A 17,986-nucleotide genomic window follows, 5' to 3' on the forward strand; every position below is an offset into this window, starting at 1 on the left:
TTGAACCATAATTAGGCTGAACTTGTGCATTACTAGTTGCGTACGCTTAAGTGGGTTACTCGAAAGGATCTTGTGCTACTTTCTATCAATGTATACGACAGCAAGGTGAAGATTTGATTCCTGGGTTACTCTGGTGAATTTGTGTTGAGGTACAGTTGGGCATATCGTAAACTTGTTTTAAATGCAGGGGAACCTCTGTTATCTGAATGAAATGGGCGGGTGCTATTTTGTTTGGATAATCGATTATTCGGTTAATCGATTAAATGCCTTTCCTCTGGGACTCGGAGTTTTAAAGGTCTGCTCCCCATTCAGGAGACTGCTGCAGCACACTGCGCACGAGCCCCCGCCCCCAACACTGTCCTCCCGACCCCCCCACAACCCCGTCCAATACCGCCTGCCCCCCAAACCCGTCCAACACTGCCAGCCTCCCACCCGCCCTAAAGCCTGTTCAACACCTCACCCCACCCACCCCAAACCCTGTCCAAAAACCACCCACCCCCGTCAAACACCCCCTGCCTCCTCTCTGGCTGCCCCGAAGTGTACACCAACAAGATTGCTGCTGCTGCCTTTTGTGGGGTAAGTCTCCAACTAACACGTGTGCCCACACACACATGCACAACTTTTTACTGCAACGTTTTGACAGGTTCCACTTTTGCCCTGTACAGGTCAATGTTAGAGAGATTATCTGGCGAAGGGAGAGTTTAGGGTACACCCCTTGTAGAAATCCAGGGAAAGTATGGGGAGAGAGAGAGGATGGGCAGTCATTTGGAGACGGTGCCTGTTTAATCACTGTAAACAAAAGACATGCAGAAACACATCTTTAACACATCTTTATTTCTATTGGGACCTCGAGATCTCCTTCAGATAATCAAATGTTTGGATAATTGGTATTCAGACAATTGAGGTTCCTCTATTTGTAGCATACTGATAGAGCTGTCTCTCTGGCTGATGCTGTCTCCAATCACTAGGGAACTAAAAGCATTACTTACAGCACTGGGCAAAGTATTATGTGCGGTGAGGTTTAAAGACTGCAGTTTAATTCTGATTGCAGTGTTTTTCATGCTGTAGCACAAGCCTCATAATGGCAGTTTTTGAGTACAGCACATTTTTAGGTTACATAAGTTTTTCTCCTTACAAATCTTAATCCCATCTTTTTAATTTATCGTACCATAATTATTAAATAAATCTTCAGTACTTACTAATTACTGTGAAAGTATCAAATCCAGAGAATACTTGTATTCAATTGCAATGATTACATGAAATACAAAGTGGGAGGGAATCATGCTTTAGCTAAGCAATGAATCCCAATCTTGCACCCAGCCTTTTAATTGTTTTAGCACTGTGGCATTTTCCAACATAAACAATTCTGTAACAATTGAGATTAACTTGTGAATCTGTTTCAAAGCATTTTGTTGAGGCTCACTTAGCTGGTGATCACTTTTATGTAGGATCAATAGCAATTAGATTATTGTTCTGCCCCCCTTTCACAAATAGTTAGATTCCTTCATCTGTGCATGTAGAATCAGGAAATACAGCACAAATACTGATGTAAAATATATGGGAAAACATCATGTCAAACTGGAATAGCTTGTAGAACAATGAATCCAGTAAGAATAAATTTGGTACAAGGGAGGTGTGTTGATAAAATTTATGTACATGTGTAGGTTCAATGATATAATAATTTTATTCTGTGTCACACTGTTTCTGAGTGCTCTGTCCTGTTGCCTGCCTACCAATGTTTGTTTACTTAATAGATATGCATGGGAATATTGCATGTTTCCTTATTAGCACAGGCACAAATTAATACTACAAATTCATTGTGGATCATCTCTGTTTCTAAATTAACTTGTGTTCTTATTGTAAGAACCATATTGTTAATGTTATATTTCATTAAATGTGCCTGTCTAAGTGTTAGAAAATAATGAAATAATTTTTTCAAGCCTGCATCTTTCATAGCTTTTATTGTTTCCATTTTGATGCATATTTCAATTTTGGTTTAAATCCAAAGGCAAAGGGTCCTTTTCCTCCAGGGACTATAGTGAGGCTTGTAACAGCAGCAGATGGTAAGCCAGCAACAATAATCACAACGTCACAAGCTGGTGGAATAGGTACGAAGCAAACGATCCTGGGTCTTAGCAGTGTCTCACCAGCCAGCAGTAAACCTGGAGCAACCACCATCATAAAAACCATCCCTGTTTCAGCACTGATGGCTCAACCCAATGTTACAGGTACACAGTGGAAATTTCTAGATTTCCAATTTAAATCTCATTTAACATTTGTCTATTTTTCATCAGTTGAAATTTTCTTTTATTTAAAGACATTTTTTAAAACCAGTTCTGCATGCATTCATTTTCAGATACATAAAAGGTTCAATTAGCAGTGATTCTTAAACTAGCTACTTCCTATCTACTTGTCAAGATTTCATATTAAAAGACGATATTAAAAGTCAGCGTAAAAATGAAAATTATTTTTCACAATTTTAAGTTTGCCAGAAGTTAATTGTAATGATTCTATGGCGGAAGCATTTTGGTTTGGAGTCTTGGAGTCATGGCAATGAAGGAGGCTGTTCAGCTCATTGTGTTATACCATTGATCTCACCATCTCAAACATGAAACTTGCAAAACTACATCACATGAAAGTGGAATCCTTGCTGAGTTTGGCAATATTTGTCTTTTATAAACCTTGTGTATTTTGTGAAAGGAGTTAGATGAACTAGGTAAAGGAACTAGCGAGTTTTGAGAAGATTTCTAGCCCAGGTTGAGGTTCTGAATGTTGGTTTGCTCACTGAGCTGGAAGGTTTGGTTTCAGATGTTTCGTCACCATACTAGTTAACATCATCAGTGAGCCTCCGGCTGAAGCACTGGTGGTGATTTATTTGTGTGTTTAGGATTCCTTGGGTTGGTGATGTCATTTCCTGTTCTTTTTCACTGGCGGTGGTAACTAGGATTCAAGTCAAAGTGTTTGTTGATGGAGTTCCTCTATCAACAAACACATGGACTCAGATCCCATTTACCATCTCTTGAGAAAACGAAGAGGAAATGACATCACAGAAAATGATGTCACCACAGAAAATGACATCGTCAACCCAAGAAAACCTAAACACACACAAAAAGCAGGCCATACCACTAGTGCTTCATCCGGAGGCTCACTGACGATGTTACCTAGTATGGTGACGAAACGTCTGAAACTGAAACTTCCAGCTCAGCGAGTAAAGGAACTGCATACTTCGGTTTTTACTGTTCACCCATCAAAAGGGACATTATTTTGTTTTATCCGTCCCATTACCAGCACATGTTTTTGGATATTTTAAATATAATTTGCACTCATTGAGTTGGAGTTGAACAATAACAAAGCTTTTATGCTACTTGGTATATTTGTGTGATGATAGGTATGTAATTTATATTATTTTTAGAGTTCACATTTCCAAGTAATGGCATACTACATGTCAGAGTCCTTGTGAAACAATGCCCTGAAACAAATGTTGCTTGTAAAGTGATACTCGCTCACTGACTGTCTATTGTGAATGTACCAACGCCAAATCAAGAAGGCAGCTCACCACTACTGTCTCAGGATGAACTTTTAAAAAGTGACTGAAAGCCTCTGGAGTGGTATTGGAAAGGCCAGAAGACTGCAAGATATAGGAGCAGAATTATGCCACTTAGTCCATCAAGTCTGTTTTGCCATTCAATAAGTTTCTCATCCCCATTCTCCTGCCTTCCTCCCGTATCCCTTGTTCCTCTTACTAATCAAAAACCTATCTATCTCTGTCTCTAGTAATGTATGACAAGAATAGTTGTGATCCAAATACTGACCCCCTGTGGAAGGTCATCAGTTGCCATTGTTATGAAGATGTGGGTGTACTGTACCTTTTAAGAGAGTTGCAGGTCTTGGAAGAACAAAGAGTACTGGAAAATTTACAATGTAACCTTTGGTCCAGCAGCTGGCAGTACCTGGGTTGCTACGAGACAAAAAAAGACAAATTTAAATTCGGCCAATCAGTTTAAATTATACCCCAAGGTACTAATGTCCAATCAAGGTTGAATCTGATATTTTGATAATATTAAGACCAATGGAACAATCCGATGCTTTGGGGTATAAGACCGGGGAAAATTGAACAGTTGGAGAAGAACTACCAAGCCACTGGCATGTATAGACTGCCAGAGAAATAGCGCTCTCAAAAGTACCTTCAGCTATGAACAATCTGTGAAACATAATTCCTAAGAAGAAGAAGAGAAGACAGAGGACGATACAAAGAGAAGAATCGACAGTTGTCTGGTTTTGAAATTTGAATTTTTTTGATAAATCTGAATCGGGCGTTTTATTGGACTTTTTTATTGTAGATGGGGAAGGTAAAAGATAGGTTAGAGAAAGCAGTTGTAAATAATGGATGTAGGTTTGCTGGCTGAGCTGGAAGGTTCATTTTCAGACGTTTCGTTACCATACTAGGTAACGTCTTCAGTGAGCCTCCGGACGAAGTACTGCTGCTGTTTCCTGCTTTCTGTTTATATGTTTGGGTTTCCTTGGGTCGATGATGTCATTTCCTGTAGTGATGTCATTTCCGGTTCTTTTTCTCGGGTGGTAAATGGGGTCCAAGTCAATGTGTTTATTGATAGAGTTCCAGTCGGAATGCCATGCTTCTAGGAATTCTTGTGTGTGTCTGTGTTTAGCTTGTCCTAGGATGGATGTGTTATCCCCAGTCGATGTGGTGTCCTTCCTTATCTGTATGTAAGGATACTAGTGAGAGATCAGTACTTCGTCCAGAGGTTCACTGAAGATGTTACCCAGTATGGTGACAAAACGTCTGAAAGTGAAACTTCCAGCTCAGCGTGCAAACCTACATCCAGAACCTCAACCTGAGCTACAAATCTTCTCAAAACTTGCTAGTTGTAATTAATTAATTAATTAATTATTCTCTGTTAGGCTTCAAAAAATAAAGTTTTTTTTTACTTTAAATAGTGACTCTTGGGAATAGTTCTTGGCCTTTCAAACTTTCACAGATTACTGCACAGAGTAAATCATGTCTGTGTTGCTGGTTAAAACTGGCATGGGAGGTGTTTACCCTGTCTCGTCATGCCATCCTGAAAAAGATCCTTTTACCCCTACGTTTTGCCTTTTGCCAGTCAGCGAATTCGCAATCCATGCCAGTACCTTGCCCCTAACACCATGGGCTCTTACCTTATTTAACAGCCTCCTGTGTGGCACCTGATCAAAGGCCTTCTGGTAATCCAAATACATTACATCTACTGGCTCTACTTTGTCTAACTTGCTTGTTATCTACTTAAAGAATCCTAACAGTTTGTCAGGCATGACCTCCCCTTGACAAATCTGTGCTGACTCAGCCCTATTTTATCATGCACTTGCAAATACTTTGCAATGTCATGCCTAATAATGAACTCCAAAATCTTACCAATGACCAAGGTCACACTAATCAGCCTGTAGTTTCCTGTCTTCTACCTTCCTCTCTCAACTAGGGCTGTTACATTAGTCACCTTCCACTCCTCTGACACTCTCCCTGACTCCAGTGATTTCTGAAAGATCACCATTAATGCCTCCATAATCTCTTCAGCCATCTCCTTCAGAACTCTCAAGGAGTGGTAATGAGAGTACTTAATAGCTTTTTGCATCAGTTTTGATGTTGGAAGACACCAGCAACATACCAGAACCTTGAGATAGTTGGCGGTAGAGATGAGTGTAATGATCATCGCTAAGGAGGAGGTGCTAAGAAAGCTGAAACATCTGAAAATGGATGAATCACCTGGACCAGGTGGACGACACCCCAGAGTTTTGAAGGAGATGACTGATGAGATTATGGAGGCATTAGTGGTGATCTTTCAGAAATCACTGGAGTCAGGGAGGGTCCCAGAGGAGTTGGGGGTGGCTAATGTAAGACCCCTAATTAAGAAAGGAGGGAGGCAGCAGACAGGAAACTTCAGGTAGTCCTCGTGTTCTCCTACAGGCTGGTTAGCCTGACCTTGTCCATAGGTAATCATTATTAGGGATAAGCTTACAAATACTTGGAAAGGACAAGAGAGAAGGCTGAGGGCGGATTCAAAGATGCTACCAGGATGCTGCCTGAATTGGAGGGCTTGTCTTATGAAGAAAGGTTGAGTGAGCTAGGGCTTTTCACACTAGAGAGAAGGAAGAAAGAGAGGTGGCTTGATAGAGGTATACAAGATAAAGACAGGTATAGATAGCCAGAGATTTCCCCCAGGGCAGAAATGGTTATCACAGGGGTCATAATTTTAAGGTGATTGGAGGAAGGTATTGGGGAGATGTCAGAGGAAGGATCTTTGTGCAGAGTAATAGTGCATTCCAGACACCTATCAGTGATGGTAGTAGAGTCAGAGACATTAGGGATATTTATGTGACAGCTGGACAAGTACATGGATGGCAGTAATTTGAGGGGTGTGTCGATGAGGTTGATCTTAAATTAAGATAAATGCTTGGCACAACATTGTGCGCCGAAGGGCCTGTGCTGTATTGCTCCCTGTATTCAAAGTCATGTGGTCTGCAAAAAGTAGATACAGGAAAACTGAGGGAGCTTGGATATAATGATCTGCAAAGGCAGCAAAATTTGAATTGTTATAAATGAGTTGGGAAATGGGTTGAACCCTTTATTTTGTGAATTTTAAGATATTTCAGAACTTTTTCCAATATCTTAGTGTTTTTATTTTGTTTTTTGTCCTTTATGTAATAAACTTCTGTTGTTAAAGAAAGTGCAGCCTCATGTGATTATGTTTCATTGATTGACCATCGTATTAACAAAGTTTTTTCAAAAAAATCTCTCGGGCGAAGTTTTGTTCTGGGATCTGAGTTGTCCAGTTGCACCATCAACTGGGATCATAACAGCTGCAAAATAGTTGAAAATATGTAAATAACTTCCTGAGAGGTACACAAACTGTAGAGCAATGGTCATTGGTGACTTTAATCACCCTAATATTGGATTGAGCAGTTTTTATTAAGGGCAGAAAAGGTTAGGTTTTCTGAAATGGGCTTACATGAATTTTCTTGATAAATCCCTTTCCTGCCCAATCATGAGGGTATTGCTGGACCCAATACATTTGTGCTTGATGGTAATGTTTTTTCTATAAGACACATACAAAATGTTCAGGCACTCAAAGGCCTGATTCAAAAATTAATGTGTTTGAGGTATTATATCTTGCCAAGTCATTCATTGCCCTAATCCAGTTTGAATATTTAAAGAGTTATAAATGGAACCCCGCCAGGTGAATGGAGTTGTGTGGATCAACCATGATAACACAACAGGTCTGAGTAGCTAAATGGCATACTGCTATTTTAGTTTTCCTCCTAATGAGTGAGCTGCTGTTACCTGGCAAGATAACTTACTTTACCAGCTTTTTGCTTCTGTTGCTCCCGTCCACCAAAATTATTCTGCAGAGCATATCATTCCAGCTGCTATATGGGACAACAGCATTTTGGATGCAAAGTTGAGTATACTTTGGTTAGGTATAAGTCAAAGATAATCTCAAAGGAAATGAATATCAAACTCCAGAGATTTAACTTGTGCCAATATCAGGTGACTGTCTTAACATTCTCATTGTAAATTTTTGGTTGTAGATCTATTTGTTTAAATGTAAGGAACTCACTTGAACTGGTCACATGCTTGTGGAGTACTATGTAAATGAACAGCAGATGTTTTCAATCGATGTTTTTGAAGAGCCAAAAATAGTTTTTTAAAAAAGCTTCTTGTTATTTTTTCATTCATAAGATGTGCTCGTTGCTGCCTGGGCCAGCATTTGTTTCCCTTCCTAGTTTCTTTTGAGGAGATGGTGGTGAGCTGCCTCCTTGAACTGCAACTTATTTGGTGTGGATACACCCAGAGTGCTGTTAAGGGAAGGAGTTCAGGAATTTTGATACAACAGTACTGAAGGAGCGGAGGTTATATTTCCAAGTCAGGATGGTGGGAAAAGAGGCGCAATTACCTCGAAGGCCATGTAGGCTGACCACATGCTGGTACACATAAACTGCTGTCATGCACAGACCTCAGCCTGTTCGGCAAAAAAATAATGTTAGAGAGCATGTTGCTTGGAGGAGAACTTGCAGGCAATGTTCCTTTTAAGCTGCATGGTTGTGTGCATGCAGTTGTTCTGATGTTCTCTGCACTGCCATTTGCATTCTGTGCAGCAGACAGAAGGTTAGAGGAAATGCTATTAGTAGATGGTAGTGTTCCCATCTATCTGCTACTCTTGATTTTCTAAATGGTAATGTTTTTGTCTAAAACTGGCCTAAATTGTGTGCAAATTTCCTTCAAACCAAACTAAATGGTCTTAAAAATTGCAGAGCAAGATTTGACAATAGCATAGTTACACCTGATATCTCAGGCAGTATTCATGTTAATTTGTTGTTGACATGTTTTTCTTTCAGCTATAACTTGGATCTTTTATTCTTGTTAGATTAGAGCCAGACACTGAATGATGTTGTGTATGGTTGAGACCAAAATCTTACTAGCTACCTTTTTCTCTTTTATTTGACCAGCCAAAGTTCTAAAGGGAAGAATACTGTGAATTCAAATTTTAAATGTTGCATGTAAAAAAGTGAATGTTTAAACGCTATTTACAAATACTAAACAATAATCTATATATTTTTCCCCAGGTGTATCTGCATCCCCTGGTATAAAATCTCCAATAACAATCATTACAACAAAAGTAGTCACATCAGGAACTGGAGCTCCAGCAAAGATCATTACAGCTGTGCCAAAATTTACTACAGGGCAGCCTGGGGTCACACAGGTAGCTATTGCTTGTTTCAACCCTGAAGCAATGTTAACATAATTTTAGTAAAATAATGCATAATCTGTCCTCTCCTTCCTCTTCCTCCTCCATTACTATTTTGCAGCCCTATCTCTTTCAGGTCCCGCAATCTGAAAGTATCCTTGTGTTAATTCCATTGCATGCTTCTATTTTGCATATACTTGCTGGGAATGATTGAAATTTGTTCTAACAAATGAACATATAAAAAGTGAACTGAATGGATAGGCACCGGGTAGATTCATGATAGACACCGAATTCAACCATATCGTTTATCTGTGCAACAAAGATATCTGTGCTCTTATTATTTGAAAACTTGGGTTCTAGAGTGGTGACATTTAGCTTTAGGTTTGATTTATATTTCTGTATAGTGTGTGCTAGGAAGTGGAGAGGACATAGTTTTTTGTTCCATTTTTAAATTTGGGTTTGTTTATGCATACATTTTTATTGAGGTTTCACCATCTTAGCACAGACCTGTGAGTTAATAGTTCAAAGTATTTTAAAAGGTAGAGAAAATTGGGCTGTGATCAGTGACCTAGAGAGACAGAAATATACAAAGTTAGAGTTACTGTGTGACTATGGATACTAGATACTATTACATGCTCCTCATGGTTTTATAAATCTCTATAAGATCACCCCTCAGCCTCCAACATTCCAGGGAAAAAAATCCCAGCCAATTCAACCTTTCCCTATAATTCAAGCCTTCCAGTCCTGGCAACATCCTTGTAAATCTTTTCTGCCTCAAACTTAACAACATTCTTCCTGTTGAAGGATGACCGGAATTGCAATTTTGTCACTTTTCTAGGTGGTTCTGAAGACTCCTGGAACACCTGGTACCATCCTGCGTACAGTTGGTGGTACTCCTGTCACAGTTAGTGGAGTCAGGTTAGTTACTCCAGTCACCGTATCTTCAAGCAAGCCAACAGTCTCAACTTTGCTAGTAAAAGGAACAACAGGTATTACTTATAATTTGTAGTTACTCTTGTACGGTTGAGATGAATTATAGTTTATTGTCAACTATACTTATTTTAGAAAACTCTTATGCCTAAAAATAATAATGGGATCTGATTGAAAACTTAATTCTGTCACAGCATCCTAAACCAACCGATATAATATTGATCTGAGTTTTAAGGAAAAGATGGAATACATACCTTGTTAGATCATTATCCTGATTTTGGTTGCAATTCCTGTTTTAATCAACTTGTTACAACAATCGGGTTGCACTGATGTGTGAAGACTAGGATGTACTACTGTAAATGAACATGCCTTTTATGCATTTGTCTGGAAACTACACATGCCAATAAGCCCTCTTCTTATCCCAGTCAGCAGTTACCATTTGAATTATGAATTCTACATGTTTTCTCTCCAGCCATCCAGGTTTCATGAGTCATAAATGCTGACGGTTTCAGTCCAAGCTTTAATTTGTGCTAGTGATCATGTGTGACATGACAAAGGTTCCTAGAGCTGTATAAGGTTTGAAGTGCACATGAGAGCTGGAACTCGAATTGTGGTGAAACAGACTTTTACAATCGTATTACTTAGTTGTGTTTCGCCAGTTTCATTAAAATTCTAAGCTTTTTCCAACTTAATAGATTTTTGTCTTGATCAGTAAACAGTTTATCAAGCATAGTTGCGACCCAACATTGAATCTTGAATTGTTGTTGGATAATACCTCTTTTGCAAAATGTGTTTATAGATGCTTTCAAAGCATATGAAAGATTCAATAAGTGGAACTCAACCTGATACTTTAAATCCCCTTTTAGAGTTATTCAAAAGTGTTTGAAATTTGCTTTCAAAGAGATGTCTTGAAACAATAAGGTAGCTCATGTATTACCCAACCTCCCAACATGCCTTTTGGTTTTCTGGAATACTTCCAGTTTCATACTCTCAGCAGCACTGAACTTCACTGAGCTTAAACAATGGCTGGAGTTGGAACGGGTAGGTGGAAAATTTGTAAAATCCTTCACTGGGCTCTTCCATATGCTTTTGATCACCTGATTGTCCAGAGCTCAATGGGGTTGGACTCCGATGCAAACCAGATGCAGACCTCTCGGTGACAGGACAGGGAAAATTACTTGCTCTGTCATTAAGTGAACTGTACTCAGCTGACTTAATTTTTGTATATCTTTCCCAAACCCACCAAAACACGCGTGCACACGGACGCATTCACACACAGAAAAATAAACTGCATGGCTTTGCAACAATTGACGTCTGGTAAAGGGCAGTGTTCTGCCAGCAATGGTAATCTATTTTAGTGCAAATTATTGTTGTTTTTCTGCATTGTATGAATATTTAATGTTGGTGAACCTATACTCCACCTGCACAATGTGAAGGAGGAAATTGTTTAGTTTCTATTTATGTCATTTTGGATTTGGTATATGGGCTATTGCAACTGAATCATGTCATTTGGATCAAAATAAGTTCTGTATAGCTTCAAGGTTTCTTAACCAGCTTTTATTGGTTCTTGAAAGCTAATTGTTGTCAACTATTACTATGTAGGTGTTACTACATTAGGTACTGTGACGGCTGCAGCAACTACAATTCATGCTGGAGTAACTGGTCTTGCATCATCAAACTTCACTACCCCTGTCACGGCTCTGGCTAGAATAACAACGCTGGCAACTCAAGCAATTAGCACAACTATTGATCCTTTGGCTGTAGCACCAACAACATTGCAAGTTACGCCAGGAATTGTCTCAACTTCTTCTGTAGTCAGCACCGAGGTGAGTGTTTCTCTGTGTTTGTCTTCTACTAATTAAATGACATGCAGTGTACTCTCAATCCTATTCTTGTATTTGCATTGGGTTATCACCACCCTGCTTTGCATCTCTGTAATCTTCTCCAGCTCATATATAACACATGCATATCCCTGCCATAATTTCCATTCTTGTCACTCTGGTCTTTGGACCAAAGCCTTTATCATCTTTTATTCCTCCTTTGATAGCTGTACATCAGCATTTGGTGCTATGCTTTGGCATTTCCACTCTGCAATTTCCTTTCCACCCTATTCTCCACCCTGGTCCACCATTAAGATCTTGTCTAAAACTCAGGTTTTTGATTGCCCTGGCTGTCGTCATCTTGGCTCAGCATTTTTTATCTATGTTCCGTGAAGCACCTTGGACCGCAGCATGTCAGAGTAGAAGTAGGCCATCCAGTCTTTAGGCCAGTCAAAGAAATCATGGCTGATCTGTTGGTCCACATCCCTACTTTCTTATTCCTCAATTCCATTGTTGATTAAAAATCAATCTGTTTCAGTGTTGGATATACTAACAATCCAATCTCTATGTATTCCACTGCAGTAAAGCATTTCATAGATCCACTATCTGCTGGGACTTTGCTAGAATCTAAGGATGCTTGGAAAACTACAACCAGTGCATTCACTATTCCTGTACTACTTTCTTTAATTTGCTATAAAGGAGCTCATCAGATCCAGGGAACTTATTGGCCTTTAGCCCCATTGCTTTCCATTTACTTTTATCTGATAGTTATTGTATTTACCTCTTCTCTTCATTTTGCCCCTTGATTATTATTGAATACTCCACTGGTGTAACATATTTATTCAATTTGGCTGCCATTTCTTGGCTCCCCATTATTATTTCCACAATACAGCCTCATTCTCTAAGTGGCCTAACTTTGGCCTCTGTCCATTTTGATATTGCTTGCTAGTTTGCCCACATAGTGCTTTCTCTTTTGATTTGGTGCTATCGTTAACTTCCTTGACTAATCACAGTTGGTTTATCCCCTTGCTGGAATTGTTCTTACTCTCTTTAGTAAATCTTTGTTGTGAGCCAAGGAATATTTTCTTAACAATCTATCATTGTTCCTCGACTGTCTTTTCTGCTAAACTCCTTTCCTAGTCCACACCAGCTAACTCTGCCCTCAGTTTTTTGTAAATATTCTTATTTAAGTTCAGCTCAGCTGTTTCTGACCCAAGTTTCTCTTATCAAACTGAATGCTAAATTCTACCATTTTTGATCACTGTTTCTTGATGGATATAAATAGTGATTTGTATATATTTTTAATATAATTTATTTTAAGCCTGTGTTCGTACCCATATGGATTTCAAGTGTCTGAATAATTATCAGTTAGCTTATAAATATTTCTCTAGCCTTGGTGCTTTCTTTTCAAGATGGTTTGTAAGAGATACTTTAGCTGCATTAGTGGGTTTCTGTTTGCCTTATTTTAAATTTAAACAATTTGTGTCGTCGTCTTATCACCCGTAATCTTATGATGCATTGGAAAGATGGCATCAACTTTTGAAGACGATATTTACAACTTATTGCCAAGAATGTCCTTGGCATTCTGATTTGGAGAAGGGAATTCCTTTGATATTATTTGCCATTAGGGATGCTCCTAATTGGCCCACAGCATTTTGTTCTTTGCAGCTAATATATGAATGAGGTAAGAGGACCACATAAACAATTAAATAGAAATTGGTGAACTGAAGCCAGCAACCTATGTCTCGAATTTCAAAGAGAAATGCATGTGACTTAGCTAAAGTATATTTCAAGGCGCCCCACAAACAATTAAAACTAAATTAGAGTGGTGCTGGAAAAGCACTGCAAATCAAACCGCACCCGAGGAGCAGGAAAATCGACATTTTGGGCAAAAGTCCTTCATCAGAAATAGACAATTAAAGCTAGGCAAACAAAAACATCAAAGTTCAAGGTTTTGCTGGAGGTAAGACTTCGTGTTAGAACATAGAACATAGAAGAATACAGCACAGTACAGGCCCTTTGGCCCTCGATGTTGCGCCGATCCAAGCCCACCTAACCTACACTCGCCCACTATCCTCCATATGCCTATCCAATGCCCGTTTAAATGCCCATAAAGAGGGAGAGTCCACCACTGCTACTGGCAGGGCATTCCTTGAACTCACGACTCGCTGAGTAAAGAATCTACCCCTAACATCTGTCCTATACCTGCCACCCCTTAATTTAAAGCTATGCCCCCTCATGTTGCTAGTCTATGCAGAACCATTAAAAGCAAAGTTCACTGGATAAAATGGGAACTCAAAAATGAAAATCATGTCGAGTGTTTTCTGAAGAGGAGAAAGAACTAATCAGCGTGTCGTTTTAACATGTTGAAAAGATCTATGATAGTCAGGGAAAGCTGCTCTTGTGATAGTAAAGGAAGTAGGAAATGAAATCGAATCACGGCTCAGTGGTTAGCACTGCTGCTTCACAGCACCAGGGAACCGGGTTCAATTCCCGCCTCTGGCAACTGTCTGTGTGGAGTTTGCACTTTCTCCCCGTGTCTGCGTGGGTTTCCGCCGGGTGCTCCAGTTTCCTCCCACAGTCCAAAGATGTGCAGGTCAGGTAAATTGGCCATGCTAAATTGCCCGTATGTTAGATGCATTAGTCAGGAATAAATGTAGGGGAATGGATCTGGGTGGGTTGCTCTTCGAAGGGTCGGTGTGGACTTGTTGGGCCGAAGGGCTTGTTTCCACACTGTAGGGAATCTATCTATTCTAAATGGAGAATGAATCTGAAATAGTAGATTCAAATGTTAATCCTCCAACAATCAGATTGGGAAACGTGAAGGTGCTTGAAAGCTTAAGTGGCATGGTTTCTTATCTTTTAGAAGTCTATCAAAGTGACTCGTGAAGGCTATTACCAAGTTATAGACAAGCTTGTGGGAATAGGCCAGGAAAAATGATTTTAGCAGTTTGTGATGTTCATGTAGAGAATGTGTATTACCAATAAAGCAATACCCATACATAATACTTAGATCAGCTCAGGTAAGGGAAGAGATTAAGTTTATGGTGGACATTGTTAGTATTGGACTGAGTTAAAGTAGTTGGTGCTTACTGAGCATGATGGTGCTGAAACCAGATTTTGCATTGATTATTATAAAGTCAACTTGGTAATGAAATTGATTTGCCAAAGGGACATTGCAAAGTTCCTTTTATAAAGAGAATTAATGAAATACTGACATTTGTAACACTGTATGAATTTTTATTATTGCAAAACATGTAATTTGGACTGAAAAATATGCCAGCGATGTTTCAGCAGTTTTAGCAAAACTAGGGAGGAGTATTTAAACCATTTGACTGAACTGTTTGACTCAGCTGCAAAGAGCCAATTTGTTAATAAATTTTGCTGAGTGAATTTGCCAAGACATAGGTCACTTATTTTAGGCCATACTGTGGAATAAGGTAGAGTAGCATCTGGAGAAGCAAATGTACAGGCAATTTTGGATTTTGCCTATGCCTAGGAAAAGATGTGAAATTTTATGATATGTTGGCACGAATGGATTCTATAGTGTGTTTGTCCCAAACCTGAGCATATCCATTCCACCCGTCAGAAGAAGGCATCAGATTTGATTGGATGTAAAAGTTTCCAAATGTCTTTCAACATTGGCATCAAGCACTGAAGAACTTGATTCCAGCTTATTGCCCAGAATGTCCTAATGATTGGGATAAATCTGGGGTCTGATTGTCTAGTAATACCATCAGTTGGGATCACAACACCTAGAGGATCCTTTATTCTGAGGTCGTTATTTAAGCCTACCTCATTATACATTACCAGATCCAAAATAGCCTGATCTCTGCTTGGTTCTACAACATATTGTTATAGGAAACTATCTCAAATGTGCTGTGAATTCTACCTCTTGGGTACCTCTCGCAATTTGATTTGCCCAATCCACATGAAGATTAAAGTCACCCATAATTAATGTGCTATCTATTGATTTGTTCTCTTTTCCATAGTATAATTACTGTTAGTTGGTCTATTAGAATTCTTCCACTCATATCTTCAACTGCATTGTATTTCTTTCTTCATCTATATGGATTCTACTTTTTCTGATCCAAAATCATTTTGTTGCTGCTGCACTTATTCCATCTTGGGATGTTTTATTCTCCTTTTGGAGGTGCCATACAAATGCCACTTCGTGCAGCAATTACCATTGGCTCCCTATCCCTCCTCTTTAATTTACTCATTAGCTTCTGTAATCTTCGATCAAAATGTTTGTGGCTGCTTGGACTGTGCTACTTCATCCACCCCCTACTTCCAACTTTTGGGAGCTTTTGCCGTTACATTCACTGTGCTTTGGAATTTTCCTCCTCAGTCTCCTTGCTTCAGTTTCTTCATTGCCATTATTAAAAAAACATTTTTGAAAGTATACCGACCTAGCTATGCCTTCAGTCGTTTCTCCTGACCTTTCTCCTAATTTCTGCCTAATTTCTCTTTATAATTCAACCTATTTTGTTAAGTACATGTTACTGTTCTGGGTGTGACTAATGAATACTGATTGCCAGAGTTGCCTTCAACACCAAACCTCCTCATTTTGAAAATATACAATCACCAGAATAGTGAATTTGAAGTGCAGAAGTGGTGCAAGATTTTAGCACAAGTGAAAATTTACATTGGATGTCCATGTGGGTTATAGGTTATTTATAGTTCTTTACATTGAAGAGTTATTCCTGCATGTTTACAGTACAGTTCTACTAATGGATTCTTGCCATGTACGTTTTGTGTTTTGACAGCCTGTTTTTGTGATATCAGGAGAAGCAGTGCCCTCTCGTGTAACTGGCTTGGTTGCACACGCCAGTGAAACTCAGGTGCCAGTGGCTGCAGAACAAGCCACAACTGCAGTAACTGTTTCAGATAATAGTGTACAAACTTCAGATCAACAAATACAACAAGCTGCAGATGAGCCAGCTCATGAGACTACAGAAACAAATACTACAAACACAGCTACCTCCAGTACTGCAAATATGTCTCTTAATCAAAGTGAGTAAACTGAACAATAAAGAAGCATCTAAAAGTAGCTCACCTATTTAAATGAGTGATATTTCTTTTTTAATATTGAAATAAAGTTTCTACTATTACAAGAAGCAATAGGTTAACATTTTCTCACTCTTCAGTTTCAGGCTAATTCAGATGTACTAGTAACCACAAGTAATTATAGTTTAAAACATTTCTTTGGTTACAGTCTCTCTGGTGAATTGAGTGCATGCAGATGGAAATAAATTCTGCCAGGGTAGTTGTCACACTTATACATTACAGATACAAGACATATTTCATTAAGGAAAATGTTCACTTAATGAAGATCAGTCTGATTTTTGGCTTGAAAATTGCAAGCTTTTTCCTATTTCCAGCTCCTCTTACCAAACAACAGCAATTACTATTTGATTATTGCTGTTGCAGGAACACAGACTTGGATTTGACTTTGGGCCTTAATGTGCTACAGTGAGAACATAAAAACACAAAGAAGGAGCAGGAGTAGGCCATTCAGCCTTTAAAAGCCTGTATTCCTTAAGATCTTGGCTGATCTGTCAGGTCTTCAATTCCTCTTTCATGTCACATTCTTACAGCCCTCCACTCTTGGACATTTCAAAAATTTATCTACCTCCTCAGTAAATACTTTGAGTGATCTAGCCTCTCTGGGTTTGAGAATTCCATAATTCACTACTCTCAGTAGAAGGTATTACATTGTGAATCAATTTCTGCGCTTTAATGCACGTTATCCCACATGCTAAGTGTTCTGTCATAAGAAATATTTAAACAGAAGTTAGTTTATATTTTTGTATAAGATGCGTTATAAATCAAAGATCATCTGGAGGTGTTTTCACAGAGGTATAATAAAAAAAAATCTGAATGCTGGCAAAGGAATGACCAAAACCATAATCGGAGATGGAATTGGAGTGTTGAAAGAGGAGAGATAGCTGGAGAGATGGGGTGGTTTTAGGTCGTGAATTCTGAAGAGTGATGCTTAAGTGTCTCGAAATATAATTACCAAAGGTGAGATGCAGGAGGCCATAGTCAGAGGAAAAATGTTAAAAGGGATAGAAGGCTTGCAGTGGTCACAGAGATGAGGTGAGGAAAAACCATAACGGAGATGAAATACGAGCATGCTTTAGCTTAGAGGGACTGACTGACTGGGTGATAGTTTTACATCATTGAGTACAAGGGCAATGGGCTAGCAGAACTTAGTGCAAGGTAGAATATGGACATGCATACAAATGATCCTTGCGGTATTCCTGCTTTCGGAATCTGGTGTCAGCACTGCAAATGGCATTGATATGCTGATCGTCAGAGGGAAGATTGGGAGTAGGTCATTTGGCCCCTCAAACCAGTCGACAATTTAGTAAGATTGTTGCTGATTTGATTATAACCTCTAAACCCATATTCTCACTTACCACCGATCACTGTCCCACACCTGCTTCCAGTAAGTAAGTTCCAAAGACTCGTGACCCTCAAAGAAATTCACTTCAT

At 39.1% G+C, this 17,986-nt stretch overlaps 1 protein-coding gene across 2 annotated transcripts in view; it reads left to right on the plus strand.

The window, feature by feature from the left end:
- LOC140457976 (host cell factor 1-like) overlaps window positions 1-17,986 on the plus strand; it is a 75,791-nt gene that overhangs the window by 36,592 nt on the left and 21,213 nt on the right. For both annotated transcript variants that reach the window (XM_072551870.1, XM_072551871.1), the window contains exons 12-16: window positions 2,009-2,228; window positions 8,614-8,750; window positions 9,574-9,724; window positions 11,268-11,491; window positions 16,255-16,501. In XM_072551870.1, the coding sequence (XP_072407971.1) occupies window positions 2,009-2,228; window positions 8,614-8,750; window positions 9,574-9,724; window positions 11,268-11,491; window positions 16,255-16,501 (979 nt within the window). The remainder of the gene's footprint in view (window positions 1-2,008; window positions 2,229-8,613; window positions 8,751-9,573; window positions 9,725-11,267; window positions 11,492-16,254; window positions 16,502-17,986) is intronic.

The sequence above is a fragment of the Chiloscyllium punctatum genome, chromosome 32 (genome assembly GCF_047496795.1).
Source record: "Chiloscyllium punctatum isolate Juve2018m chromosome 32, sChiPun1.3, whole genome shotgun sequence".
Lineage (NCBI taxonomy): Eukaryota > Metazoa > Chordata > Chondrichthyes > Orectolobiformes > Hemiscylliidae > Chiloscyllium > Chiloscyllium punctatum.